This window comes from Acomys minous, assembly GCF_964271855.1.
Source record: "Acomys minous genome assembly, chromosome: 5".
Taxonomy (NCBI): domain Eukaryota; kingdom Metazoa; phylum Chordata; class Mammalia; order Rodentia; family Muridae; genus Acomys; species Acomys minous.
This window is the reverse complement of record NC_140494.1, coordinates 23816494-23843536: the sequence shown is the minus strand read 5'-3', so window position 1 is coordinate 23843536 and position 27043 is coordinate 23816494. Positions and strand designations below refer to the sequence as shown.

General features: G+C 40.9%; 1 protein-coding gene across 1 annotated transcript in view; it reads right to left on the bottom strand.

Moving 5' to 3' along the window:
- Positions 1-8608: 8608 nt before the first annotated feature.
- GPR158 (G protein-coupled receptor 158) overlaps positions 8609-27043 on the bottom strand; it is a 343663-nt gene continuing 325228 nt past the window's right edge. Inside the window, exons 8-11 of the mRNA XM_084782153.1 lie at positions 22704-22842; positions 18091-18196; positions 13762-13908; positions 8609-13009 (exon numbers count right to left, since the gene is read on the bottom strand). Coding sequence (XP_084638279.1) covers positions 11537-13009; positions 13762-13908; positions 18091-18196; positions 22704-22842 — 1865 coding nt within the window. The 3' untranslated portion in view covers positions 8609-11536. The remainder of the gene's footprint in view (positions 13010-13761; positions 13909-18090; positions 18197-22703; positions 22843-27043) is intronic.

Sequence of the window (27043 nt, the reverse complement as noted above, 5' to 3'; positions counted from 1 at the left end):
CCCTGCTAACAGCAGAGACATCAGAATAGGAAGAGGTCAGCATAATTCATAAGCAACGATCTCCAGGGCCATTTGATACCACCAAAATCCAGCAGTCCCACCACCTCAACAAGCCCTGGGATGCTATCACACCCCACGCACAAAAGAACGATTTCAAATATGAGTTTATGAAAAATGATAGAGGCATTAAAGGAGGAAAGTAAATCCCTCAAACTAGAACAAGAATACACACACACACACACACACACACACACACACACACACACACACACGCATGAAAGAATTGAACAAATTGCTTAAAGAAATTAGTGAAAGATGGGAAATTACAATAAAACAAGAGAAGGAAATGAATAAAAGGATTCAAGACCAAAAAATTGAAATAGAAGCAATGAAGAAAACATAATCTGAGACAATCCTGGACATGGAAAACCTAGGGAAGAGAACAGGAAGTACAGACACACGCATCACCAACAGACGACAACAGATGGAGGACAGAGTCTCAGGAGTAGAAGATATGACTGAAGAAACTGATACAACAGTCAAAGAACAACAGTCAAAGACAATGTTAAATCTACAAACCTCCTGACACAGAACATCCAAGAAATATGGGACCCTATAAAAAGACTAAACCTAATAATAATAGAAATAAAAGAAAAAGAAGACTCCCAGCACTAAGGCCCAGAAAATATTTTCAACAGAATCATAGAAGAAAACTTCTCTAATATAACAAAGAAATGCCCATAAATATGCAAGAAGCCTATATAACCCCAAATAGATTGGATCAGAAAAGAAAATCATCCTGTAACATAATAATCAAATCATAAAATGTATAGAACAAAGAAAGAATATTAAATGCCTCAAGAGAAAAAGGGCAAGTCACATATAAAGCTAAACTTATCAGAATTACATTTGACTTCTCAACAGAGACTATGAAAACCAGAAGAATCTGGACAGATGTTGTGCAGACACCAAGAGTCCATGGATGCCAACCCAGACTACTACACATAGCAAAACTTTCAGTCACCATAGATGGAAAAAACAAGATATTCCACTCAAAAACCAAGTTTAGACAATACATAACCACAAATTGAGTCCCACAGAAGATAATAGAAGGAAAACTCCAAACCAAAGAGGCTAACTATACACAGGAAAACAAAGGAAATAAATAACCTCACATCTGCAAAACCAAAAGAAAAGAAACATACACATTCACACACACATACACACATGCACTCATGCTCTTCCACCACCAAAATAAAAAATAGTCACCAATAACCACTGGTCATTAATATAGCTCAACATCAACTGCCTCAACTCCCCAATAATAAAAAGATAAAGGCTAATAGAATGGAAGCAAAAACAGGACCCATCATTCTGCTGCATTCAAGAAACACACCTCAGCAATAAAGATAGATATTACCTCAGAGGAAAGGAATAGAAAAAGATATTACAAGCAAACAGACCCAAGAAACAAGCTGGAGTAGCCATTCTAGTATCTAATAAAATAGAATTTCAACCAAAACTAATCAAAAGAGATGGAGAAGGACAATTCATACCCATCAAAAGAAAAATACACCAGGATGGTGTCTCAGTTCTGAACATCAATGCCCCAAATGCAGGAGCACCCACATTCATAAAAGAAACATTACTAAAGCTTAAATCACACATAGAACCCCATACACTAATAGTGAGAGACTTCAATACCCTACTATCAATAGACAGATCATCAAGACAGAAACTAAATGGAGAAATAATGAAACTAATAGATATCATAAATCAAATGGACTTGATAGCTACAGAACATTCCACCCAAACACTAAAGAACATACCTTTTTCTCAATACCTCATGGAACCTTCTCAAAAATTGACCATATACTTGGTCACAAAGAAAACCTCAACAGATTAAAAAAAAAGATCAAAATATTCCCTTGCATCTCATGAGACCACCATGGATCAAAACTGGAACTCAACAACAGAAAGCCTACAAGCTCATGGAAACTGAACAAGTCTCTACTCAATTACCTCTGGGTTAAGAATGAAATAAAAAAAAAAAAGTAAAAAAACTTCCTAGAATTCAATTAAATGAATGCATAACATACCCAAATGTATGGTACACGATGAAAGCAGTGCTAAAAGGAAAGTTCATAGCACTAAGTGTCTCTCATAAATAAACTGGAGAGATCCAATACTAGCAACTTGACAGCACAGCTGAAAGCTCTAGAACAAAAAGAAGAACACACACCAAAGAGGAGTATACAACTGGGAATCATCCAACTCAGGGCTGAAATCAATAAATTAGGAAAAAAGAACAATTCAAAGAATCAACGAAACCAAGAGCTGGTTCTTTGAGAAAATCAACAAGATAGACAAACCCTTAGTCAAACTAAATAAAAGGCAGAGGGAGAAGATACTGCAAAAGTCAGTAAAATGACAGGAATCAATATATATATTAATGATAATGCTTAAAATTAACGTTTTAAAATTTCTAATAATAGACAGACTAGAAGACTGGATTAAAAAACAGGTTCCATCCTTTTGTTGCCTCTATGAGACACACTTCACCATCAATGACAGATAGCTCAGAGGGACTGATGCAACAGGTAGTCCAAGAAAATGGAACAAAGAAATAAGCAGGTGTCGTTGCATTTAGCTTTGGACTACTTGTTGCATTAACCTTTAGGACTGACCGGAGAAAACTTCATTTAAAACTTGGTCTGAAACAGTCTTTTCATTCAGCTTCTGTTTTAAGGCTGACCATTCCCAGCACAGTGGAAAGGGCAATGGACAGACAGCATCAAGAACAGTTCCAAAGAAACCAAATAAAAAGGAGGACCAAGCGTGATGGCGCATGCCTTTAATCCCAGCACTCAGGAGGCAGAGGTAGATGGATTGCTGTGAGTTTGTGCCCAGCCTGGCCTACAGAGCGAGTCCAGGACAGCCAAGCCTACTACGCAAACAAAGCCTGTCTTGAAAAAAAAAAAACAAACCAAAAACCAAAACAAAAAGGAGGAGCAAAGAAAGGATGCTTGAATCTCACTTAGAGGGGGAAATAAAATAGACAACTGAAGTAGACAACGGAAGGAGAGAACTGTGTGAGAGAGGCGTGGGGATCAAGCTGGGGAGATAGTACTGGGAGGGGGAAAGTAAATCGGTGTAGGAGCATCGCTGAGACAGGGGAGGCTCCCAGGAGTCTATAGGAGTGACCCTAGCTGAGACTTGTAGCAGCCAGGGATATGAAGCCCGAAGTGGCCACCTCTAGTAGCCATGTGGGACTTCCAGTGGAGGGAGGGGGACTCACACCCGTAAAACCTTAGTCCCAAAATTTGTCCCACTCACGAGTAGTGCAGAGGTAAAGATGGAGTGGAGAGTGAGGGGATGGCAAACCAATGACTGTCCCACCTTGGGATTCACCTCATGGGAGAGGGACAACCCCTGGCTCTATTAATGATACTCTGCTATGTTTATAGACAGCAGCCTAGCATAACTGTCTTCTGAGAGGCTTCATCCAGCAGCTGATGGAAACAGATACACAGACCCAAAGTCAAACAATAGGCAGAGCATAAGGAGTCTCATGGAAGAGTGGGAAGAAGGATTGAGTGGGCCAGAAGGATCAAGGACACCACAAGAAGACCTACAGGGTCAACTAACCTGTGCCCATGAGGGCACATAGAAACCGAAGCACCAAAAATGGGCTGGACCTAGACCCCCCTACACATATATAGCAGGTGTGCAGCTTTTTCTTCATGTGGGTCCCCTAACAATCTCTGACTCTGTTGCCTGGCTTTGGATCCTTTTCCCATAGCTGGGTTCCTTTCTCTGGCCTCAGTGGGAGGAGATGTATTTAGTCCTGCTGTGACTTGATTGCTTGGGTGAGTTGGCACCCATGGTGGGGGACTCCTCTTCTCTGAGGAGAAGGGAGAAGAGGAGAAATGGGGGAGGAGAATGTGAGGGTGAGACTGGGAGGGGAAGAGGGAGGAAGCTGGGATCAGGTTGTAAATCGATTAAATAACTAAATTAATGAAAGAAAGAGAATCCACTCTTTTCAGCTTCTTATTTGGGCTGGATCCAGCTTCATGTTGCTTCTTGAAGCAAATTTCTCATGACTCTCTCCCCATTCCAAACTTTAGGGAATTCTATAATTATTTCTTATCACAGGATATAAAGAAATTGAGAGGAACCAGAGAATGTTCATCAAATTTTACTCCAATTCATGCATGTGGTTTCTTAGCTGATTTTAAATTAGCAACTGTTTACTAGGCCAAAAGTAAGGAGTTGCTTAGCTATATGCAGTATAGCAAATCATATAACCTGAAGTACAATCTCCTCTCTCTCTCTCTCTCTCTCTCTCTCTCTCTCTCTCTCTCTCTCTCTCTCTCTCTCTCTCATACACACACACATACATACACACACACACACACACACTCACATTGATACACACTTGGGCACATAGGTACATGTACATAGGTACATACACATGTGTATGAAAGCACATGCATACATGTATACACACATATACAGAGACAAGCTTATTATAGAGCTAGATTGGTCATCAGGTTCTGTCATTCAGGTGACAAACATAAGCAGTAAATCGAAGGGGTCTTCTCCAGTCAAGCATACCAAAGACAGACCCAGGTCTCCTTTGACTTGAGAGACTTCTCAAGTCAAGAGAAAGAAAGACTTCTTTCTCAAGTTTGTTCCATCTCAGCAGTATTCACCTAGCTATGAAATAGCTCCCAGACTACACAGACTATTCTAAATGGGGCTTTGCAAGTTTCAATCTGTTTTAAAATTTATCATTAAGCTTAATTATTTAACACTATAGAAATTGAAAGAGAGTAAGTAAACACACAAGGTAAGAGGAAAGCTGTATCTTGATTTAACTTGTCTGTGCTTCATGGGCCTTCACCCTTAGGCTTGGGACATGGCTGCAGGTGACTCCACAAACAGGACATTATCAGAGGCAAGGACAATTCTGTGACTTCTTTACCAGTAGATGGAGTCTATGAGTGCCTAAGCCAAGCCTTTCAAGCTTTCCCAGTGCTCTAGGTAGTGGATCCAGGCTGACTTTTATTAAGTGATTCTGAGATTGAGTTTCTTAACTTGGTGTTCTTTGTTTGTTTTGTTGTTTGTTGCTTGTTTTGTTTCATGTGTATGAGTATTTGTGTATGTCTCTGTACCATGTGTGTGCCTAGTACCCAAAGGTCCAGAAGAGGGCATTAGATCACCTAGAACTGCAGTTACAGATGGCTGTGAGCTGCAATGTGTGCTGGGAATTAAACCTAAGAATTCTGGAAGAGCAACCAGTGTTCTCAACCACTGAGCCATCTTTCTAGCTCTTAACTCGGTGTTCTTAAACAACCATTTCCAGTTTTCTCATGTACAAAAATGTAGCTTCCTTTTGGGACATCCATTAACTTTGGCTTCATCCCAATTTATTGACATGTTTCTTGTTCTAAATCTGGTCTGAGGACCATAAAGTAGATCCAAGTTCCTCAACTTACTGTATGTAACAAGTTCTGGAAAAAGCACATTCACAAGTCAAATCATTCGCCATCTGTGCACGGAGCTGTTAGTCTTTAAGATTTGAAAGGGAGAAAAATATTTTTCCTGATCTTTTAATATCTGCATCATGTTGAACATTTTTATGCTCTCAATCCATTTTTCTTATTGCCAGTAGGTTGGGCATGCATACATATTTACATGTAACCTATATGTTTTGGCTCACGCGTGTATTATTTATAGTTATCTAGCACGCATGTTGTGACTATATCTATATAAAATTCTGTATAGCAAAGCTTAGACACATGGATGAAAATTCTAGTCAGTCAAATAGCAATACTATTTATTTCACCAAACTATCTCATTTCTCAGAGAAATCTGTTGTCTAGCATGGGAGTCTGTGAGGATGTTTTAGATAGAGCTAGCCAGTGCTTAATTTTCCAACATTCTAGCACTCTAACAACTAACAGCTACATCCTGCAGCCTATTTTTTTTTTTTTTACTTTTTATGCCATGTGAAATATATTTTATAGATCTGAAAAAAAAAAGCTTTAGCCTTCCTTTTCTATATGCTGGCAAACCAGGACCTACAAAGCTATAGAGTTAAGATTCCTTTGGCTTAGTCATAATCTGAGGAATTCCTAGGAACTGCTAGATTGTATAAAGATATGTCAATACTGAACATGTAGTTTCTCCAGATTCTTTCCTTTCACATGTATTCCGAACAACGTTTAGAAATCAAATATTTTAATATAGGAAATGCTTATTGTATTTATGTAAAGCCAGCCACTGGAGACTGGAGCTACAGCAATAAATGAAACAAACTCTAGAGCCTTTAATACAGCCATGATCCAGATCAGTATGCAACTAAATGGCAAGTGAGCACAGTTAGAGACAGACATGACTTCCTGGGGCAAACCTAAAAGACAGAGGACTCCAACTGGTCCACAGAGGCAGGAACATGTATGCTAGTGCTTGAGAAGAGAAGCAAGCAAGCGAGCAAGCACTCATAGTTTCCTGGGACTGCACCGGCACATTGTTAGCCAGTTTTGATTCTTTTTATACTGTATTTGTGTTCTTATTTTCTTCACTGTCTGACAAGGGTCACACTCCATATTGAAGCAAAGATATTGGGAAAGAAAACGGAGAACTTGAAGTGAGCCAAAGGAAAGAAACAAATGTCATGGAAGAGTCAAGTTCCTATTAGGCCTTGGGACAAATGTATAATTTTTCTTTTTTATTCACAACAAAACACATTTATCTTTCCTCTTTCTGATTGAATGGAAATAGAGGTATGTTCTTCCCAGCCTATCATAACCTCTTATTCCTTCTAGATCGTGACTACTGCTTAGCAAGGACCTTATCCTGTATTTATCTCCCATTTTCCATTTTCATTTGATTAGACAATTTTATTTCTGGAATGCCATGGCTTTCACATCACATGAGAAGAGAAGAGATAGAGAAGCCAGAGACCCACCCAGACATTCCATTATCTGCCTTTTACCTAGTTACTGCTGAACTTGAACAGACAGTGTTCCTCAACTTGGCCCTCCTCTTCCAATAAGCAGATGTTTAAGGAGAAAAATAGAACTGGAGCAATGCTATTTCTGACTTTGCAAATATTCCTGGGGAAAGTATGCCATAAATGACATAAAATCTTGACCAGCTTGCAGTCTTTCAGAGCACCATTGTTACTTTATGTGTGATGAAATACATTGCAGACAGAAATATTTTACTGAGGAATATTTTAACAAGTTCTAAATTTAGAACAAAGAAACCAGGACCAGAATTATGAATGTAGTTATGAAAAATAACACAGATATTAACTGAGTAATTCCACCATAAAAAACTGTAAATAATTTTCAAGTAAGTCATCCATCTCCTTTATAATAAGAGAATATACTATAGAAGTGATTTTCATTACTGCTTACTTTTTATGTTATCTCTTGATAGGTATTTTTAAAGAGCTGTAGCCACAGGGTCCATGAACTCTATTCTGAGTGGGCATCCTATATGGAACACAGTGTGGACAGATAGGAGGAGGCCAATAGCTGATCCTCATTTAGAGAAAGGGGTTCGGAGCTTGGTTAGGGGGGCAGGTCCCTCCCCTGTCCTCTTGACATTTGCTTACTCTTGCTGGAGTAAGAAAATGACTGTTCTGACCTGAGCTCTTACACCCTATTATTGACCAGCATTGCAAGTTCCCCACATCAGGGACAGCTGACCCAACAGACTCCCTCAAAGAGTGGGTGTCAAGCATCTGATATTAGCCCAAATGACAACAAATCTGACATTTGCCATAACTGTGTAATTCTTTAGACCCTTTCTTTGCATAATAACAACAAAACAGTACCACCACCTGGAGATGTGGTTTTGGTGCAGTAACTGTCTTCCTTTTTCTACCCAGTGCCTCACCTTACCGTGGCTCTCACTAGTTCTCCAAATGGCCCAGGTGCCTCTTGTTTCTCCTCCAGTCACTGTGTTGTCTTCTTCAGACATTGGTAATGATTCCTTTACTAAATGACTTGACCACACTCTGCTTAAAGATTTTGTTACCATCCAGTACAGTGGAATAGAGCAGTATTTAACTAGAACACATCTTATGAAACACATCTCACAGCACCATGCCCAGTTACCTGTTCAGATTTACACTATCCCTTTGATGTCTGATCTTATTCTGGGATTTAGCTCCAGAGAATCTGAATTCTCTAATTGATGGCCCGCTGGCCCCTTGAGTTAGTGATGCTCATCCGTGTATTGTACGCATGATTGGATATTCTTATGAGCTGAGTGGTCTTGGAAACTTTGTTTGTTTTTATAGCATTACAACTTAGAAAATGTATTGGTGTGTGTACCGTATAAACAAATAAGTCTAACTGAGTGATAGGAACTTTTGAAAATCATAACCACTAGCTTATGGGTTTTTCTGGCACCAAATGATCATCTTTTCACCCTTTTATCTGTAATTATACTAGGATACTTATTGCCAAGGATAGGCAACAGGAAGATGCACACACACACACACAGGGACCAACATCACAGATCTATATGTAATTCCTTAGAATAAGTTGGATGACTATAATTATCTTTTGATAGATGAACGCACCAATCATTTTCATATAAATGTTTTATTGCAGAGAAGTTATAGTCATGTACATGCTGCAACACATCACAACATAAATGTACCAAATATTCCATGGTGGGATGCTGTAGATTCAGGTAACAGTTTTAGAAGAACCACAGGTTAAGTGAAGAGAGTTACAGCTTTGTTGACTCTACAACTCTTGGCTGCTAAATGCTAGAAGTCAAAGGCAGTGTGTTGTCAGTCCTACCTGTCACCACTTGCATGCAGAAACCTAGAAAGCAAATACAAGACAACTGTCGGGTTTCAATCTGTATTGCCACCAAAGCTTACAAGGGGTGGAGTAATATAATTTATGTTGTAAAGCATTTAATTCTTGCATAAAATATACACTTCTATTAAGACTGATATAAATCTACTTATTTATAAACCCTGGCTTAAAACAACGACAGGATGCAGCCTGCACATGCATCAGAAAGGACAACCTAGCAAATGTTTGTGAGACCTTCATATAGTACGCACTTTCTACTGCTCTCAGCCTGGGAAAAGAGCTTCCAGAACGACAGAGTTCAATTACTTCTGGTGGTAAGTACCAACAATGAAACTCTAGGCAAGACCCTAGGCCTTTGTGCTGATTTGTGATGGCGGAGAATAAACTATGGGGGCCAGACTGTCACGAAGGTGTAATTTGGCAAATCTCCTGTAAGCCACATGTCAAGCGGTATCGTCCTGGAGTGCAATAAGAGTCAGTGACAGTTGCCTGCTTAATTCTCAGAGGTGAATCAAGTGCTAACAGATCTCAGACACAAGTGAAACCAATACGTGGGTCTAGGAACTCTAAACCAAGCTCACAAATGCTCCTCAAAAATAGTACTCTAAAGTCATATAATAGATAGGCTTTGATTGGAAAGGGGGATGGTAGAAATTAAGGAAGGCAGCGGTTAAAAATAAAACGTCTGTAGCTCTCCAAATCTACCCCACCAAACCTGAGTAATGCGTGAAGCAAGCAAATGGGCAAGGGCAATTTATGCAGGGCTCTGCCAACTCTTCAAGTACTTGCTTGCTCCTGAATTAAAAAAAAAAAAAACACTGAGAGAAGTTTGATGATAGATACACAGAATTCTGCTTCTATCTTCCACTGAGAATAAGAACAACCTCGTATCTACTTTTTGATTCCTTCTCCCCATCTTGCATCCTTCTAGCAAATTCTCCTTGTGGCTCTCCAAATGTGAAACAATTTTTTTTTTTGGCTAAAAATGACTTGGCCAATAAGTGGTTGTTTGGTGTTTATAGTGGGAGAAAAGCAAGCCTGGGCTGTAGTTTTGAGATGATTCGTCTTTGAAAAAAAAATATGACTGGATTTTGGAATCTTATTTCAAGGTCACAGTCCTTGGAGCTAAGTCAGCAGCCCAGGATGTTCACGCTAGGAGATCAGTATGGGAGGCAGCAAGTGCTGTGAGATATGCTTTGGAGGCCGTGAGCAAATCGTATCCTGCATTTTGAGCTAAGCAGCTTACAATAACAGTTTTGCAGGACTTGGAAGTTCTGTCACTGGGGAGAAAGAAGGACCCACACCACCTCATGGGCCTTGAGTAAATCAGGTTATAAAATCTCTTTGGGATTTGAGCCCAGAAAGTTCTACACCTAGGTGAAGCAATCAATAAGAGTTTATGAGAATAAAGAGTTAAAGGTAATTTAAAATATCATATTTTTCAGTATGTATAATAAAAATATATCCATACAGTGATCTTGATGCTATCATTAATTTTTCTCATTATAAAAATAATCCCTTGAAAGTGCTATTAGGAGCTACCTTTCTGTTTTGGTCATGAAAGGCAGTTTCCTGGACCTGCAGTATGCTCTCATTCTCACAGCGTTCCTAGAGTTTCCCTCTTGTGTTGGTAATAATGCACAGCACAGTTTCCTCACTCGGCTTCTTGTTAGGAAATGCTAAAATGAAATACTGGAAGAGGTCAAAAGAACAATGCACTGAGATGATCTAGCTCTGACTTGGAACAAACAATGGATAAGTTGTCCTTAACTAACTGAGACATACGACTAGGCAGGGCCACTTGATCTCCAAGATTAATAAAGCTTCAGAGTCCCTGAAGGAAGTGCACAATAAGTAACTCAACTTATATTAAAAAAAAAAAAGTAGGACATTACAACAAAGCATGATGGGAAACCCAACTGCACTCTATAAAACCATGGCCCAAACTGAAAGTTTTTGTTATAACAGTTATGACTTCCTAAGCCAGAGAAAGCTTACTGTACCCCAAGAATCAACTAGAGTTGATAGTAAGTTTTCGGTAGGTTGCAATGACAATTGAGTAGCTGCAGATTGCATAAATGTGTTGTGTCACATGATATCAAAGTTATTTGCAAAAAGGATACAATCTGGAATGCTTGAGTATGAGACACAACGATGTACTGAAACATACATTTTAAGAAAATGAGAGCAATCATTTATATAAAAGGTATTGGGGTGCGTTAAGTTAGCAGTGCTACCAAGGTTAAATGGGTAAAGTAGGTCTTTTCAGTCGGCTACTTAGAATTACAGTCACACGTATCTAAGAGGTCCCGATCTTAAAATTCATGCCTTCATCTTCTGTGCCTTCTGGTTAATCTTTCTTAGAACCATCTAACCTCCTGGGTAAAGGCTGACAGGGACACTGCCCCTTAATCAAGCGGAAATGCCAAGCTTTACCCCCATGATGCTCTGCGAATGGCTTTTCATGGCTGAGTCAGACTTCCCTCTGGTGATGCCCAGCTGCCCTCTAGCCTTCTCCTGCCTATGCCTTCACCTAACCACCCCATGTGGCATATTTCCCCAGGCTGACAAAGATTCCTTGGTAATTTTTGATTTTCAAGATCTATATATTTTTTTTTCTATCAAACTCGGGATTACCCCTTTTCTTCTCCGGGCGCTACACTTTGAGAGTGTCCCCGGACCTCCTATTTCTGAGGTCCTGCTATCTTATTTGCACTTAAAGCAGAGGAGGCGGCTAAAGCTACACTTCTTTCAGCATTTGGTTGATCTAGGGTCTCAAACTCCCAAGGACACACTTCAGCGCGTGATGTTAATGGTCGCTGGGAGTTGCTACTTGAGTTACAGGAGCCAGGAATGATATTCACAGAGGATGTCTGTTTCTCCTGGTCTCCCATTTGGTTGAGATTTTCAGTCTCTACTTTTGATGCTACGGCTTTGGGGGGCAGTTCTTCATATTGCCCAGCACACATATTGGTTGTGTAGACCTCACTTCCGTTCTCCTCTCTGGCTCTCCCTGGGAGAATTGGAGTCTGAGAAATTAGACGGGGATCGTCTTCCAAAAGGGACTGTCCGTGGCTCTCCCAGGGGCATACCTCCGTCTTGTCTACACTCTTGTGATTGGCTTGGTGAGGCCCTTCAGCTGCCTTAGACTTGTGACGGGGCTTGTCCTTCATGGATGAAGCTGGGTTTTGGTCTACTTCAGAAGCTGCGATTGATACATGTTTTTGAGCTTTTGGTTCTGAAGGCACAGGACCAGAGGTCAGGTCATAAACCTCCCAAGGGCACACTTCTCCGATGTCAAAATTGTCCTTTATCTGGGTGGTGCTGGGGCTCGGGTCAGGATTGGCAGTGGGGAGACTGACCCTCTGCTGTTTCATAATCCCAGATTTCTGAGGCTTTCTCAGCTCCTCCAAGTGACTGGAGTTTGGGAGACCAGAATCTTTAGTCTCTGTGCTATCTGAATTTGAGTACTTCCTGTTTGTCTCTCTATCTTTTGGCAAAGGTTTCTGGGACTTAGCTCGGTCTTCCGTACCTAACGTCTGGGTTTTCCCAGCCAGTCCGAGTGTCTTCTCCTTGGCACTTGCAATGACACTGAGTGACTTTTGTAACATGGACGTGCGCGGGTGCCCGGGCTTCTTCTCAGAGCTGAGGTTGTGAGCACTGGCAGACTTGCACACCAAAGGCACTGACTCTGTAGAGTCCGCCTCACTGTTTTCTTTGAGCTTCTGTGTCAGTTTTTTACTTGACAGCGACTCCAAGGTCGAATTTTCCGTGGCCTCCTCCTCCTGGCTCTCTGTGGGCAGGCTGTGGGAGTCTTCTGTTTGGTCTCTCACGTGGTCGTATGTGCTGTGGGATTTCTTGAGGGAGAAGACTCGGTTTTTCAGGGACTCCTCCTTGGGCCTCCCTGTGTTCCCTGAGGGCTCGGTGGGGTTCTTCCGGACAAGGCCTGTTCCCTTGGCCGCCCCGTGCTCCGGGCCCTCCTTGTCCTCTTTGGAGCACTGCCTGCTGACTGTCTCTGGGATCTCAGTGATGCGCCTCATGATGGACCGGCCTAAGCCCTTCTTGGAGCACCGCTTTTTCTGTAGGTGGGGGTTATTCGTGATCATCTTCTTGCGTTTGTATATTTCTAACTGGGCATAGAGTTTTTTCAGCTCATCCTGCCGAGAAAGAGGACATTCAAAAGGACACAAGTTTAGTGTTTCAGACAGAAAACGCCGGCGTGGTGTTTATAAAAACAAGATTGGGCTTTCTTAGACAATTGTAATGACTGCATTCATCAATTTCTCCTTGTTCGTAACTTTCTAATAATTTTGTGGGTATTTTTTTCTTATATAAACTTTGAACTTTAAGACACGAAACCATAGGCTTTACCTTTGCTTCATGGAGCAAAGACTTGGCATTTTCAACTTTTCTGGTCAACACTGAGTCTAGACTATAACAAACCCCAGTACCCTGTCTGTTCCTGAGCAGTACCCCTGTGGAGAGTTGGAAGCACCCGGTAGCCATTGATACAGTCAAGACTGGTTTGGGCTAGTCCTGAGAACAGCAGTCCACAGCAACTTCTTACTTCAGGGGGTGGTCCATTTTCACACATTATATTGAATAAGCCAGTCTCTCTGCTCACAGGCTGGTCTTACCTTCCTAAAAAGTATGGCATGTCAATAAGGCCAGTCAAGATTGGGAAGTGCAGCCAATGCAAGTGTAAGGGCTGAGACAGCCTGTGCAGCACAATGATACCATGACCCTACATGACGTGCTACCTCAGTGGTGCCTTCAATCTCACATAGACATCCTCTTTTTCTTCAGACAGAGACAGAAACATGAGTGCACATGCATGCCTCAGTCCACAAATGCTTAACTGTATCAGTGGCCTAAATTGAACTCAAATCCCTCTGGCCTCTGGCCTCACCCTAATGTCCTCTGGATCCAGGCTGTGCTCACTCCAGGCTGAATTGATACTGCTGTTCAGGTAGGATCCAGAACGACCCATGTCCAGCTCATCTTCGTATGCCTCCGTAGCGATGTCATCACGGGGATTATTGCTTGAATGTGAAAACTGCAACAGAGACTCAATATGAGCTGGCACCTTCAACCTGTTGCTAGACAGCGTATGATTTTCCTAAGGTGCTAGTGCTAACTTTATTTCATCATCAAGATGGATTCAGCCACAAGACGTACCAATGATTTGCTGCTCTATCTGTGATTTGCTTTCCCTGGTACGTGCTAGAGCTGTGTGGGGGGATAACATGCACTCCGCTCACTCCTTCGCTCCAAAATTTACCCCTGTCTCTTTGTTGGGATCCTAGGGTTAATTGACTTTACTCATTTTCCATGATATATTTGCTTTTAGAAATGAAAATAAGTAGAAAAGTAAAAGAATCATAAGAAAGTCTCCCTAGGAGAAACAATTTAATATAACTGTATATGCGTGAAAAGTGTTTTGATATATTATGTAATATAATCATTTCTACTTCAGTGAGGATCTGTTCATCTATGCACATAATTAGCTCTAGAGACCGGAATATGAGTCTTCAGCTACTGCACGTGGCTTTAGATAGAGCAATCTTTATAACACAGAGAACAGGCTATGTGATCTCAGGCACACCTTGCTCATTAGTGAGCTCTTGAGTAAGACACAGGACCTCTGCAGACCACAGTAGCTTGATTCAAGATGTCTCACTTGGATGGCATTTACATTAGAATGAAAAATTCACCGACATTACAGATTTCTCCTATATCATGTTTATAAACCCTGTTATCACAGCTTTCATTATTTCCATGTGGCATTGTTTACTTTTGTGTGCTTGTCTGCATTTTCCTGAGGTACTGAAGGCAGGAAAGAGAGTAAGAACAATCTAGCCATACCTTAGCCAGCATGTCAACACTGTTTTTTGAAACCTGAGGTAACAATTTAGAGAACATGGAGCCTCTTGTCTCGGCTTATCAATAGTTCAAACACTTCTTTTACAAATTAATAGATTCCGTTGAGACAGCTCCACCAATCTCAGACAACTGTCACCAACAGTGGGAACACTCATGCAAACGAAAGCAGAATGAAACTCAGGTTTGTGCACAACCACTGTGTGTTGAGCATGACTTGGGACCAGAATCTTGAGTCATTTTCGAAGCGCGTCAGTACTTAAAATTTAATAGACCATTACGTTCCCGATGCAGTGGTTTTTCAAGGTGGATTTTATTAAGCAGCTAGCCTAGCCAACTGTGCTGGCTAGTTTGCCATGTCCACTTGCCACAACTTAGATTCACCCAGGGCAAACAGTCTCAGCTGAGTAGCTGTTTTTATCAGGTTGATCCGTGGGCATGGTCTGTGTGGGACTGTGTGGCTGCTAATTGATGCAGGAAAGGCTCTACAGCTGTGGGAGTCACCATTCCTTAGGCAATGGGGCTTGAACTACACAAGATGAGAGAATGCTAGATGTAACAATTAAGCAGCATTGGTGCATTCAATTTTCTTTGCTCTTGACTATGGATGTGATGTGACCACCCACTTAAGTTCTTGCCTCAACTCTCCTCTTAGTTGCAGTGGACTGTGGCTTGGAATTGTAAGCCAAATAAACGCCTTCTTCCCTCAGGATGTTTCATTTCGGCAGCAGGCACAGGACTGGAACCCCAATTATATATGTGTATGCAATAACATGGGGAACAGCAACTTTCCGTTTAACCGCAATCTGTGTTTTGTAATTAAAACTTACTGCAAAGCCATAGTGACGAAAGCTTGCTTTTCGTCATTTCCTGTGAGACCCACACATTCCATGGATTTAGAGATATGAGTGGTAAATATGGTAGAAACTCACAAGGTGCTGGTTATATCACCTGAGGGGCATTTCATCTACAGAATTGTTCTCAACCAAAATCTTCGACATGATTATAAATTTAAGAAAAAGCCAGGAGGTAGGACTATAGCCACATGGTATAATTTCTGTTTGACATTCTCGGGGGCCTCGGCTTGATCCCCAGCCACGACAAAAACCAACCACAAACAGGTATTTGTCAGATAGTATACATTTCCTGATTCATCATTTTTCCTTAAGACTTTATCTAAAATACTAGTTTAAATATTTATCTTACTTATTTTTTCATCCCACCCCCCACCCCCCACCCCCCGGTCCTAAATACTGTTGTCAGAACACACTTTTTTTAATCTCTGTGTTATACTTATTCTAAGTGCCTGAGAAATACCTCAATAATGCTTGGTTATCTTTAAGGTTGTGTTAGTGTGTCACAAGGTTGTGCAGCCATTGGCACTGTTGAATCCCAGAATATTTTCACCACCTCAAAAAGAAGCCTGGAACCCCTGACACAATCATGTCTAGTGTCCCATTTCTGTGTGGTACAAACCACTAGTCTCCTTGTCTCCTGTCAGGTTCGCCAGTCTGGACTTTCCACACAGATGGATTCGTGTAATGCATGGCAGCCCTCAGAGCTTGGTGTCTTACCTGGCATAGGCTGTAGCATACCCATGCATGTCACTTGTGTATGCATATATACATATTTGTGTGTTAATGTGGGGGAGGATATATATGTACATGGGTATGTGTTCATGTATGTGTGTGCATGTATATGTATTTGTGTATTAATGTGGGAGGCATACATGTGTACACATGAGTGTGCTCTCTCTCTCTCTCTCTCTCTCTCTCTCTCTCTCTCTCTCTCTCTTTCTCTCTCTCTCTCTCTCTCTCTGTGTGTGTGTGTGTGTGTGTGTGTGTGTCTTTGCATGTGGAGGCTAGAGGCATGTTGTGTGCCTTATTTTTTTGAGACAGAGTTTCTCACTTGCTTGGAACTCCCCTAGCAGGTTGTGGTGACCAGTTTGCATGCCCCAGGAACCCACCTGTGTTGGACTCCTTAGCACTGGGATACGACTATATACCACTACACCTGGCTTTTGGGGTTACAACTATGTGCCTATTGCTACACCTGGTTTTTGGGATTGTGACTATGTACCTACTACTACATCTGGTTTTGGAGATTGTGATTATGTACCACTACACCTGGCTTTTTGGGGTTACAACTATGTACCTATTGCTACATCTGGCTTTTGGGATTATAACTATGTACCACTATACCTGGCTTTTGTAATTAAGACTAAGTACTATTACATCTGTTGAGGTTTTATAAACATGGATTCTGGGGGTTTAACTTTGGCTTTCATGGTTGTATGGCAAGTACTTTACTGACTGATATTTCCCAAGTTTGCATTAAATTCATTTTTATTGATAAATAATGTTCCGTTATAAAAATGTACCATATTTTACTTATACACTTATCAGCTAGTAAACATCGAGACTGTTAGGAATAATGGTGCTGTGAACATTCGTGTATAAGGTGGACATAGACTTAAGTTCTCTTTGTAGATCAGGAACAATTTGTGGAAGGAACAGTCTGGTTATTCATTGATCTAATAGATACATAATTTGTACTTCAAAGTTTTAAAGAGTTTTAAATAGGTGAAATGAAGCCAGGGGTGAAGGACAGAAAGCCAGCACTCTGGCTTTAGCTGTAAAACCATGTTTCTCTATGTACAACAAAATGGTAGTGATAATAAAATGCTATAGCTTGTATAATCTCCTTTTATCTCAAACTCCAATGTCATCTTATTTTATCCTGAGAACGTCCACTTCTGAGGAAACGGAAACTCAGATGAACCTTGGCTGATGTTACATTACACAGCCAGTTAATGGTAAAGAATGTTGTAAAATCTACATATTCTGAGTCCTGAGGTCTTTTCTCCACTTCCTTTTAAAGGCCAAGCAAGTCTTAGCCAGGGCATAGCACTCTGCAGGTTCCTCTAAACATAATAGCACAATCACTCATTTCTACTTACACAAAAATTCAAGATTCCTTGGAAGGTGAGCGTAGAGGTTCTTAGCACAAAAGCTCTTTAAAAAACATTGCTGCTCCTGTCAGTGTCAGCAAGGGTGGCCTTGGACAAGTTATAAAGATTAAGAGCCAAGTAGAAATAAAAATATTTGGAAAGGGACTAAAAAAGATAATGGATTCTGGTATAAATTAAGATACTTAAATTTTATTTAAGGTGTTTAATAAATTAGCAAAGAAAACCTACACTCACTTTCATGAGGAGGGGTGCTAAAAACGACCCTTGGAGCACCAAGCCGACCTCCACAGTCCCCTTTTCCATAGTGGCAGCTACTCTAAGAAGTAATAACTCCACGAGCCTTCAGACAGTTGCCTGGCAAGAACAAGTGAGACACGAGAAGAGTACCTTTGGAATCAAAAGCAGCCCGATGGTGACAGTCACAGTCAAGTGAGTGTGTGCAAAGTACAGCATCAGCATCCAGTCGGGCTGAAGTCGCGAGGCGAGCACAAACCTGAAAGGAGAGTCCTTCATGTTAGCAGTCAAGGGAGAGACTTCTGCTTCAAAAGATAGCATGCTTCGAAATAGTTCCTCTTCCTGAATTTAGAAAAAGCACATCTATAGCATATCTTTTCATCGCAGAAATAAAGGTGTAAGTAATCTTTGGGTTGGCAGGACTTTAAAGTTACTATTTAAGGTTGCACCTACACACAGATTGTGCTAATACGTTTATGTTGACATATATTAATATGATATACATAAACATGTTGTTTTTCCAAAGTTAAGAATGCACATGGGTCCAAAATGGATGCTAAAGACTGGTAGTTCAGGCAAATTCATTGCAAGTCACATTTAAATACATCCTTATAACATTCTTTATTTTTAAAAAAACATTAATTGAAACGAAGGAGGGAAAGCAGTAATTAATCATTTACTTATTTGTCTTTGTAAATATCCTCAAAACCTTACATGGTGAGCAATGCAACAGATGAGTGAATATGCTAATCGTTTCTGAGAGGCCCCCTTATTTATTTTCATTCTTTTTCTGTGCTGCTGGGGGTCAAGCTCTTCAGCACCGTATAAACACTTGTTACCTCTGAGCAGCACACCCAGTAAGAGGAATCATTTCAAATAAAGCTTTAGTGTGTTCAAAACTCATCAAATTGTCTTAAATAATTTACAATACAACATTTAGAATAGTCTCCAATGAGGGTTTTATAAAGCCCTTCTTGAAGCTAGTGTGTCATCGCACGGGTGCACATGCAAACAGAGCTCCATTTAAAAGGACTCAGCCCCGTGCCCAAACCAGGGTCTGTTCTTATAAATGTCTTACTATAATTATAATCCTCCTATTAATTTTACACAAACACTGCTCAATGCAGTGTGCTCAATGCTCAATGTGCTATTTTACTGCTTTAGAAACTGGAGAATTAGACCTTTGTTTCAATGGCATATTACATAAAATTTGAAAAGTTAACATACTAATAAATTACATATGACTTTCTCACATACTCTGGTGCCTCACCTTTGACCACATCCCCTGGAGGGGGAGACCTGGTGGCACTCAGAGGAAGGACAGCAGGCTACCAAGAAGAGACTTGATACCCTATGAGCATATACAGGGGGAGGAGGTCCCCCTCAGGAACAGTCATAGGGGAGGGGAATAAGGGGAAAATGGGAGGGAGGGAAGAATGGGAGGATACAAGGGATGGGATAACCATTGAGATGTAACAAGGATAAATTTAAAAAAAAAGATAATTCTTAAAAAAAAGTTTATTTTATTATTATCTATGTGTATGTGTGTCCAGGAGCCTGTGGAGGCCAGAGGAGTGTTTTGAATTTCCCTAGAGCTGGAATTATAGGCAGTCATGAGCTGGTTAGTAAGGGTGCTTGGAACAAACCCTGCTCCTCAGGAGGAGCAGCAACTGTTCTTAACTACCGAGCCATCACTCCCCAAGAATTCACATTATGAATCCAAAACAGACATACTAATGGCTAAAAGTGACTAAGCTAATTTTTAAATCAGCAGTGTACCACATTCATGACAACTTTGAAATTTGTGTTGTAATGACAATTAAGTAAATTAATATTAATAATATTTAAAACAAAAAAATGTCACCAAGGGTACACGGGAAATTCTGGCTCATTGACCAACACAAGTATGTTCTCTGCTTAGCAAGTTGCATTTTGTATCCAGAAGGAGGGCCAATTCCATACACTTTAAGCAAAAAAAATCATGGCTTTCCAAAGAATTCCTTTGAAATAATGCTGACACTAATTACTTTTGATTTAATCAGCCTTAAATTACTGCCAGGTTGTAGTTCTGGCTGGAAATATCTTGAGACAAGCTATTTTGTAGCCGTTTTAAAGCTTCAATTTTAAAATGGTATTTCAGCTTTGCAAAAATAGATCTAAAATCCAGGAGCATAGCGGTATTTGAAAATTGTGTTTAAAAATAAAGCAAACCAAAAAAAAACCTTGTAGATTCCTAAAGGGTTGCTTTGTGCCGGCTCTAAAAGTCAGTAAAGGACTAGGACACAGTGGAAGACGGGCCTTTGCAATTTTACCTTTCCAGCACTGGTGTTTTGCCTGTATCTAAGTCTTGGGTGTCAGATCATGGAGTTACAGAGAGTTGTGAGCTGTCATGTGGGTACTAGGAATTGAACCTGGGTCTTCTGGAAGAGCAGTCAGTGCTCTTAACCTCTGAGCCATCTCTCCTGGACCCAGACTTAGTTCTTTGATATTGGTTTACTTTTGTGTCATCTCCCAATATTGTAAGGATGAAAGTAAATATACACATGCATTATATAAACAAACAGGAAGCTTCATTTGAAGAGCACGAACAAGAACGCATATGTCATACTGATAGCAGCCTCTCCTAAGACCAGAACCTGAGCCAACAGTATTTTATTCAAGAAAAAAAAAAGACTATAATCAATCTTGTTGATTAAAAAATCATTGTTATTGCTTCTTTTCCTGGGATTTTATAAGGATCATAATTATTGGTTCCACGTGTAGTAAGGCCTTGGAAGTACTTAATTTTTAAATATCATTTCTGTTACTTTCTTTTACCTCATCTCTAAATCAGTTTTCTATAGATCTACTGCGTGAAACTACAATTTCATTCAATTGCCCTTTCTGGACATATGGATTTCAAAATTTATAGTGACTGAAACATACACACATAATACCTAAAAATACCTAGAGTGACGATGTTCTACTGTGTTAACTGTGCTTACCTTCATGAAGTATGAATGAACTTTCTAACTGTTTTATAATTTTCATAGTGACTATATGGCATCTTAGTACTACAATAGCTTTGAAATTGTACCTAAGAAACAGTTTAGTTGTCTGTTGATTACCTGGGCTGCTTTACACTCCCAAATCCATTAAAAAACATATTTAGTGAGAAAACTAGAGAACATGGAAAGCAGATAGGTACGTTTATACAACTTCCGTGAGCTTTTTAAATTTGAGCAATTTGTTTCTATGAAAGCTGACAGCTTATTGTGAGGCAAAGCAAAACCTTTCCACTCCTTAGTCCCACTGTGATAACAGCAGGCCTGGTAAATCACCTACAAGGAGCATTTTAACTCTGGTGTGGCTTGTGAGTCAAACACGTGCCTTGCAGCAGGTTACAGAGAAGCACACTTGTTAAGTCTTAACATTTACACTAGTGACAGAAGGTGGCATCGGTTGGAAGGTAATCTTTAGCTTCATCCCGTGGGACCATGACACGGTCTTCTGCTTTGCTGTGCCCCACATTCTGGGCCCAGGGCACTCCCTCTCAGGTCTAGTCCCAGTGGACTTAAAGAAATCTCCCTCAGTTTCTTACTTTCAATCTCACACTCTGTTCCCCTCGGCTTCCCTACACCTTCCGTTTTCTTCTCATCTTTTATTTCTCCATCTCTTGAGCTGCAGCAAGAGAACGCTGGACCAGTTCCCCTGACTCCTGGCCGGACATGGTTTCCAAGGTTACTCTACGGTAGATACCTACTTTTTTAAAAAAAAGTTTAAGCATTGCAGTTATCTGGAATGACAACTTCTGTCTGGCATAGTATTTTTCTGGGTTTTGATTAAATGACAGAAAGTTCTGCACGTTCCCCAGCCTCCTATTTTTCTCTAACTCCAGAGAAGTCTGATTACTGCCAGGGGAATGAACCCTAACCCTGTCATCAGGGCAAAGACTCTCAACGTTTCTAATTATAGTCCTAAGTGTTTTCTCATTTTCAGTATTTTCCCAGCAATTGGGTAACACTTCTATGTTGTCAGTGAAAGGCTAGGATTCCTTTTGCTATCTGGGCCCTGAGATTTTCCCTTCACTTCCTACTGTGATGCATGGGAAAGGCCTCGAAGGTCGAATGCACACCGTTTCATGGAGCCACTCTTCTCCTTCCTACTCCATTGTAGTAGAGGTACATGAGACAATCACAGACCAGTGGCTCATTGATAAATTCAAGGATCAGGAGGATGCCAGGAAGCCATGGACACAGCAACCCTGTCATCACACGGAACAGGAATTCAGTAGAGCCCCACATGAGTTGTCTGAGGGCCAAGAGTTTGGAAGTATAGACCAGCATATTAACTGTGAATAAAAGAGCGGAGGTACCTACAGCTACTTCATCATGCGTGTGTGTGTGTGTGTGTGTGTGTGTGTGTGCGTGTGCGTGCGCGTGCGTGTGCGTGTGTGTGTGCGTGAGCATGTGCATGTGTGCTGTTTTACGTCTTAGTATCTTGGTACAGCATATAACAATATCCCATAGTGTCTTGTAAGTGGGTTTACATATTATACTAACATAGTACAAATCCTCAAAATAAGTGGAGTTAGAAGAAGAAGACCCACCTGAAGGCACTGAGGGCAACGAGACTCATCTGCCATTTCTGCAACAACCAGGCTTTTCATCACCGTTATCCTTCTTAAATATTTCCACCACTCATCTTTTCCAGCTTTACTGCTTAAATTGCAACGCACCCCACAAATACAACAGTGTACCAGTGTATTGCCTCCAAGATTCACTCACCTAATTGTATGGAATATAGCTGTGATAATGAGCTCATTGTGAACTGCGACAGCCATGTAGCGTGGCTCGTGGAATGCTGAAGGGACTGTCCGCACTGCATAGCAGAGATAAACGCCCCACAAAAGGAATAAAAATTCAGCTGTGAGGGGAACAAACAGACAACTCCTCGTTAGTTTCATAGCTTAAAAAAATAGAAAATTTAACTTCATCATACCCTTTACTATAGAAAAATGATCTTAGATTTTTGCAAAATTCTATTTACATAAAGATCCAAACATTTAAATTGGATGACATTTATTTAATTTAAAAAATTTTAGTCAGTGTACATACTTTTCAAAAGTCTCCTCCTTTGCTGTTGACATTGTTTATAAAGCAATTGGTACTCTCATTGTTTTGTTAATATATGGCTTTTATTCCCTAAGACTGTGAAATGATTCTCCCCATTCCTAATCCAAGCTTATGGCATTTAGAGAGCCTGGGTCCTAACAAAGTACAAGGAGCCTACAATGACTTCTGGAAATGGAAGTTCCAGCTGCACCAAGCCCAGTTCAGGAAGTAAAAATACCCAAAGCTAGAAATGTACCAGCATGGGTTGCTAAACACTCATCAGCATATTTTACAAATGAAACATTGCTTCTTCATACATGACAAAGTTTTTTTTTTGTGGGTATGGAAAGAGTCATAAAATGTGCAGTCACCTTGTTGGACTTTTTGTCACCAGGAGGGACAGGCATGATGTATCAGCTAAGAGTCTACATCTGAGCCTGGCTCTCTCCCTAACTCAGCATAGCCCCAGGCCATGTGCTGACCCTCTGAGGCCACCGTTTCTCCATCTGGAAAAGGAGACTCATAAAGGTGCACACTCAAAGGATTGTTGACTAACTAGATGACCTGGCAAATAAAACGCACTTACATGGTTTCTGATACAACTCAACTCTTTGTTGATGCTAAGATTCTTGTCTATTAGTTTTTCAAACTATTTGTTGCTACTGTTGCCTCTTCTTCCACCTCCTCCACCTCCTCCACCTCCTCGTCCTCCTCTTCCACCTCGTCCTCATCCTCCTCTTCCACCTTTCCTTTTCCTTCCCATTCTTCTTCCTCTTCCTTTCTTTCCTTCTTCTTCTTCTTCTTCTTCTTCTTCTTCTTCTTCTTCTTCTTCCTCCTCCTCCTCCTCCTCCTCCTCCTCCTCCTCCTCCTCCTCCTCCTCCTCCTCCTCCCCTTTTGGATACAGGATCTTGCCTCCAGTCCAAATATCCTGAATCCAGGGATTACAGGCACATAACACCCTCGCCTGTTTGAGCACTGAAATTTGAAGCCACTTTGACTAACTTACTCCATTTCTCTTAGTAACATGACCCTACTGGAAAACAGCATCTAACTGCTAAGAGCAATAGCTATCATGTGGAGACACCCTGCAGGCTAGGTCACCCAGATGTAACCTTGCACCTGAAATGCTAATATCTATTCAAAGCACTAGTTGTCCATCCACAAACTAAGCTTTTCTCTCTCTGCCAACATTTCAGCTTATTTTTAGCAGAATTTAAACATTAGACAGTACTCCGATTACTGGAAATCCTTTAAATAAGCCAATCTGCCAGGAGCTATGCTTAAATCTCTGACATGGAAAAAAGCCAAAGAAAGAAAATAAACTTCACTTCAAACCCTCAGTGAGATTTAAGGTAAATCCAAATTATTTAGCTTGTTGACTGCTGGCTAAGTGTGTGAACATCATCCCTAACCATTACTAGATGTAGGCCAGGAAATGAGACATCTCTATAGGCCATTTCCTTTCACAACTTTAATAGCACTACATGACCTTTGTCACCATTTTTGGAATCTAAGAGTCCCTTACATCCTACATTGTAAGCACTCATGTGCATTTATAGCTATCAATGCTTGTGGCCTGAGCCTCTATATCTGCCTGCTTGTTGAACCCATCTACCCCGTGTAAATTCACTCACCATGACAGTGGCAGGCAAATCTTTCTGAAACTCCCTTTTGATCAAACCAGAAGGTACGTAAATCTCTGCCAATGATTTTGGGTTAACCCACTCACGTTTCTAAGAAAAGATTTATTCAAGTCTTTGAAACACCAGATGTTACTCCTGGCCCCCAAAGGAGATTCCAAGGGTGCTCCTGATGGGAAAACATGCTCTTGATTTCAAGTGTTCTAACTTTCATGTTAGGGACCCACACTACCTCGGGGTCTTCTATTTTGTCGACTTACATATCAGACTCTGATTTCTTGTCTGGTCCTGAACAGCCATTTATTTAATAGGCATCAGTTATATCTCCATTCAGGAATCTTGAGTGGGTCATTATATTTTAAACTCTTCCTTCTGGCACTCACAGTTCTCCATACCATGACCTTGTAGTGTATAACCAGTGTCCTCCCCACTGTGGTCCCAGCATAAGCTCTCTGAGAAGACCCACTGTCCCTTGGTCCTCTGAACAGTATTGAGATTGCTCTTGGATCTAACAAAAGGGCTCATTTGTTTTCCACATAGTCTGGTTATATGTTTTCAATCCCTGGGTTCAAACCCACAGTGGAAGGAGAGAGGTGACTCCTGTAACTCCTCTTCTGACCTCCACACCTGTGCAGGGGTATGTACACATGTGCACATATGACAGTACATGAACAAAACAAAGAAATACATGTAAATTTACAACCAAGACTCCTTCTGTGTCCTCATTCACATTGATACTGTTGATACTTTCCTCTTAATCCCAATTCCAACTCTTTTTTTTTGCAAAAGCTAAATTTAATATTTTTGAGAATTTCTAAAAGACTGCACTATGTTTATGTTTCACCTTCCTGTTTCACCACCTCTAACTTATGCCATGTCCCCCTCAAAATCAGGACTTTTTCTTCTACAATTTTTGTTATGCTTATATGTGGGTATATACCCAATTAGACCTGTCCATGTGTTAGATGTGCATAAGGCTAACCACTTGGGACTGGTCAGCCTATCAGGAGGCTCATCCTGATGTTCATGCTGACTGCTCATGGGTGCAATACCAGACACTCTCTCACAGCAGGTATATTGGTCCTCTGGCTGGGAGCATCTTCCTGCCTGCTCTTCATGATGCTCCTGAGCCTTTAGTGTAGAAATTGTGCTGTTGATGACTCATTTGGGTATGGACATCCTACAGTCACTTGCTTTCCCACTTAAAAATCTTAAATATGTTAAAAATTTCCAGTTCCAGTCCCACCCTTATCAGTAAACCTCCTTAAATTACATTAAATTTTCTTTCCATTAATACTTTATAATCTTAATATAGAGACTCATATCACACAATTCATGACTGGGAGAAAAATTGTTCATGGAATTGTCAGTGAACGTTCTTCTCCGGCCTTCCCAAACTTAACTCTAGGGAAAGTAACTGTCCATCTCCCCGTTCTAGAGATGAACCCTGGAATGCCAAATGTATGCTGAAAGCAGTCTACCGTGAACCCGCGTCTGCAACCCTCTTCTTTCCTTTTCTATTTTGATACAGGGTCTCACCAAGTTTCACATGCTAGCTTTGATTCCCTTTGTAACCTAGGTACACTTTAAACTTGGAATCCTCTCACCTCAGAGTCCTAAGCAGCTGGGAGGTTCAGGCCCATACCACCAGGCACAGCTAATGTCTTCCTACGTTCTTCCTCTCCCTCGACACTGACAGCACCAGTATGGAGACCACACACATGAGCTTCAGTAGTGTTTGTCGAACCGAATGACTCTAAATGCTATTATCAACTTCATTAGAGATGTAATGTTCTGTTACCTGCCACCCGTCTAACATTATCACTGCTGGTTCTGTTGAAGCAAATAAGCGAGACGTCTCGACTGGAGCTCCTGGTGCAGAACACTGTCTGTTCTGTTTGCTTACACACCCTAGCAGAGGCAAACCGAAACTCGGAGGCACTCCTACAACTGATGAGTTTTCAATCTCCCTTCAATCTACCAATGCCCTACCAGCTAGAGCACTGGACTGTGATATGGGCCCTCCCTCCGGACCCTCTGCCAATAAGGCAGGCATCCGGTATAGCCATGAGAGAGGGTTTTGTTTTTGTTTGTTTGATTCTCCCTCTTACTCCCTCTCCTCCTCCCCCTTCTTCCTCCTCTTCTTCTTCCTCCTCTTCGTCTGTCCGTAACATTTCTGTGCTGGTTTCTCTAGGGAGGCCCATGACCTCCTTTCTTTGTGATGTTCCCTGATCCATGTATCTTCTTTTCTCAGGCAATCTCTGTTGAATTTTATTTTGCCTCACTTTTTTTTTTTTAAACAGACCTTTAAATTATCTGGAAACCAGATAGCATCGTTGTTAATGAAGGTGACCTCTGTCACTGTGCATACTA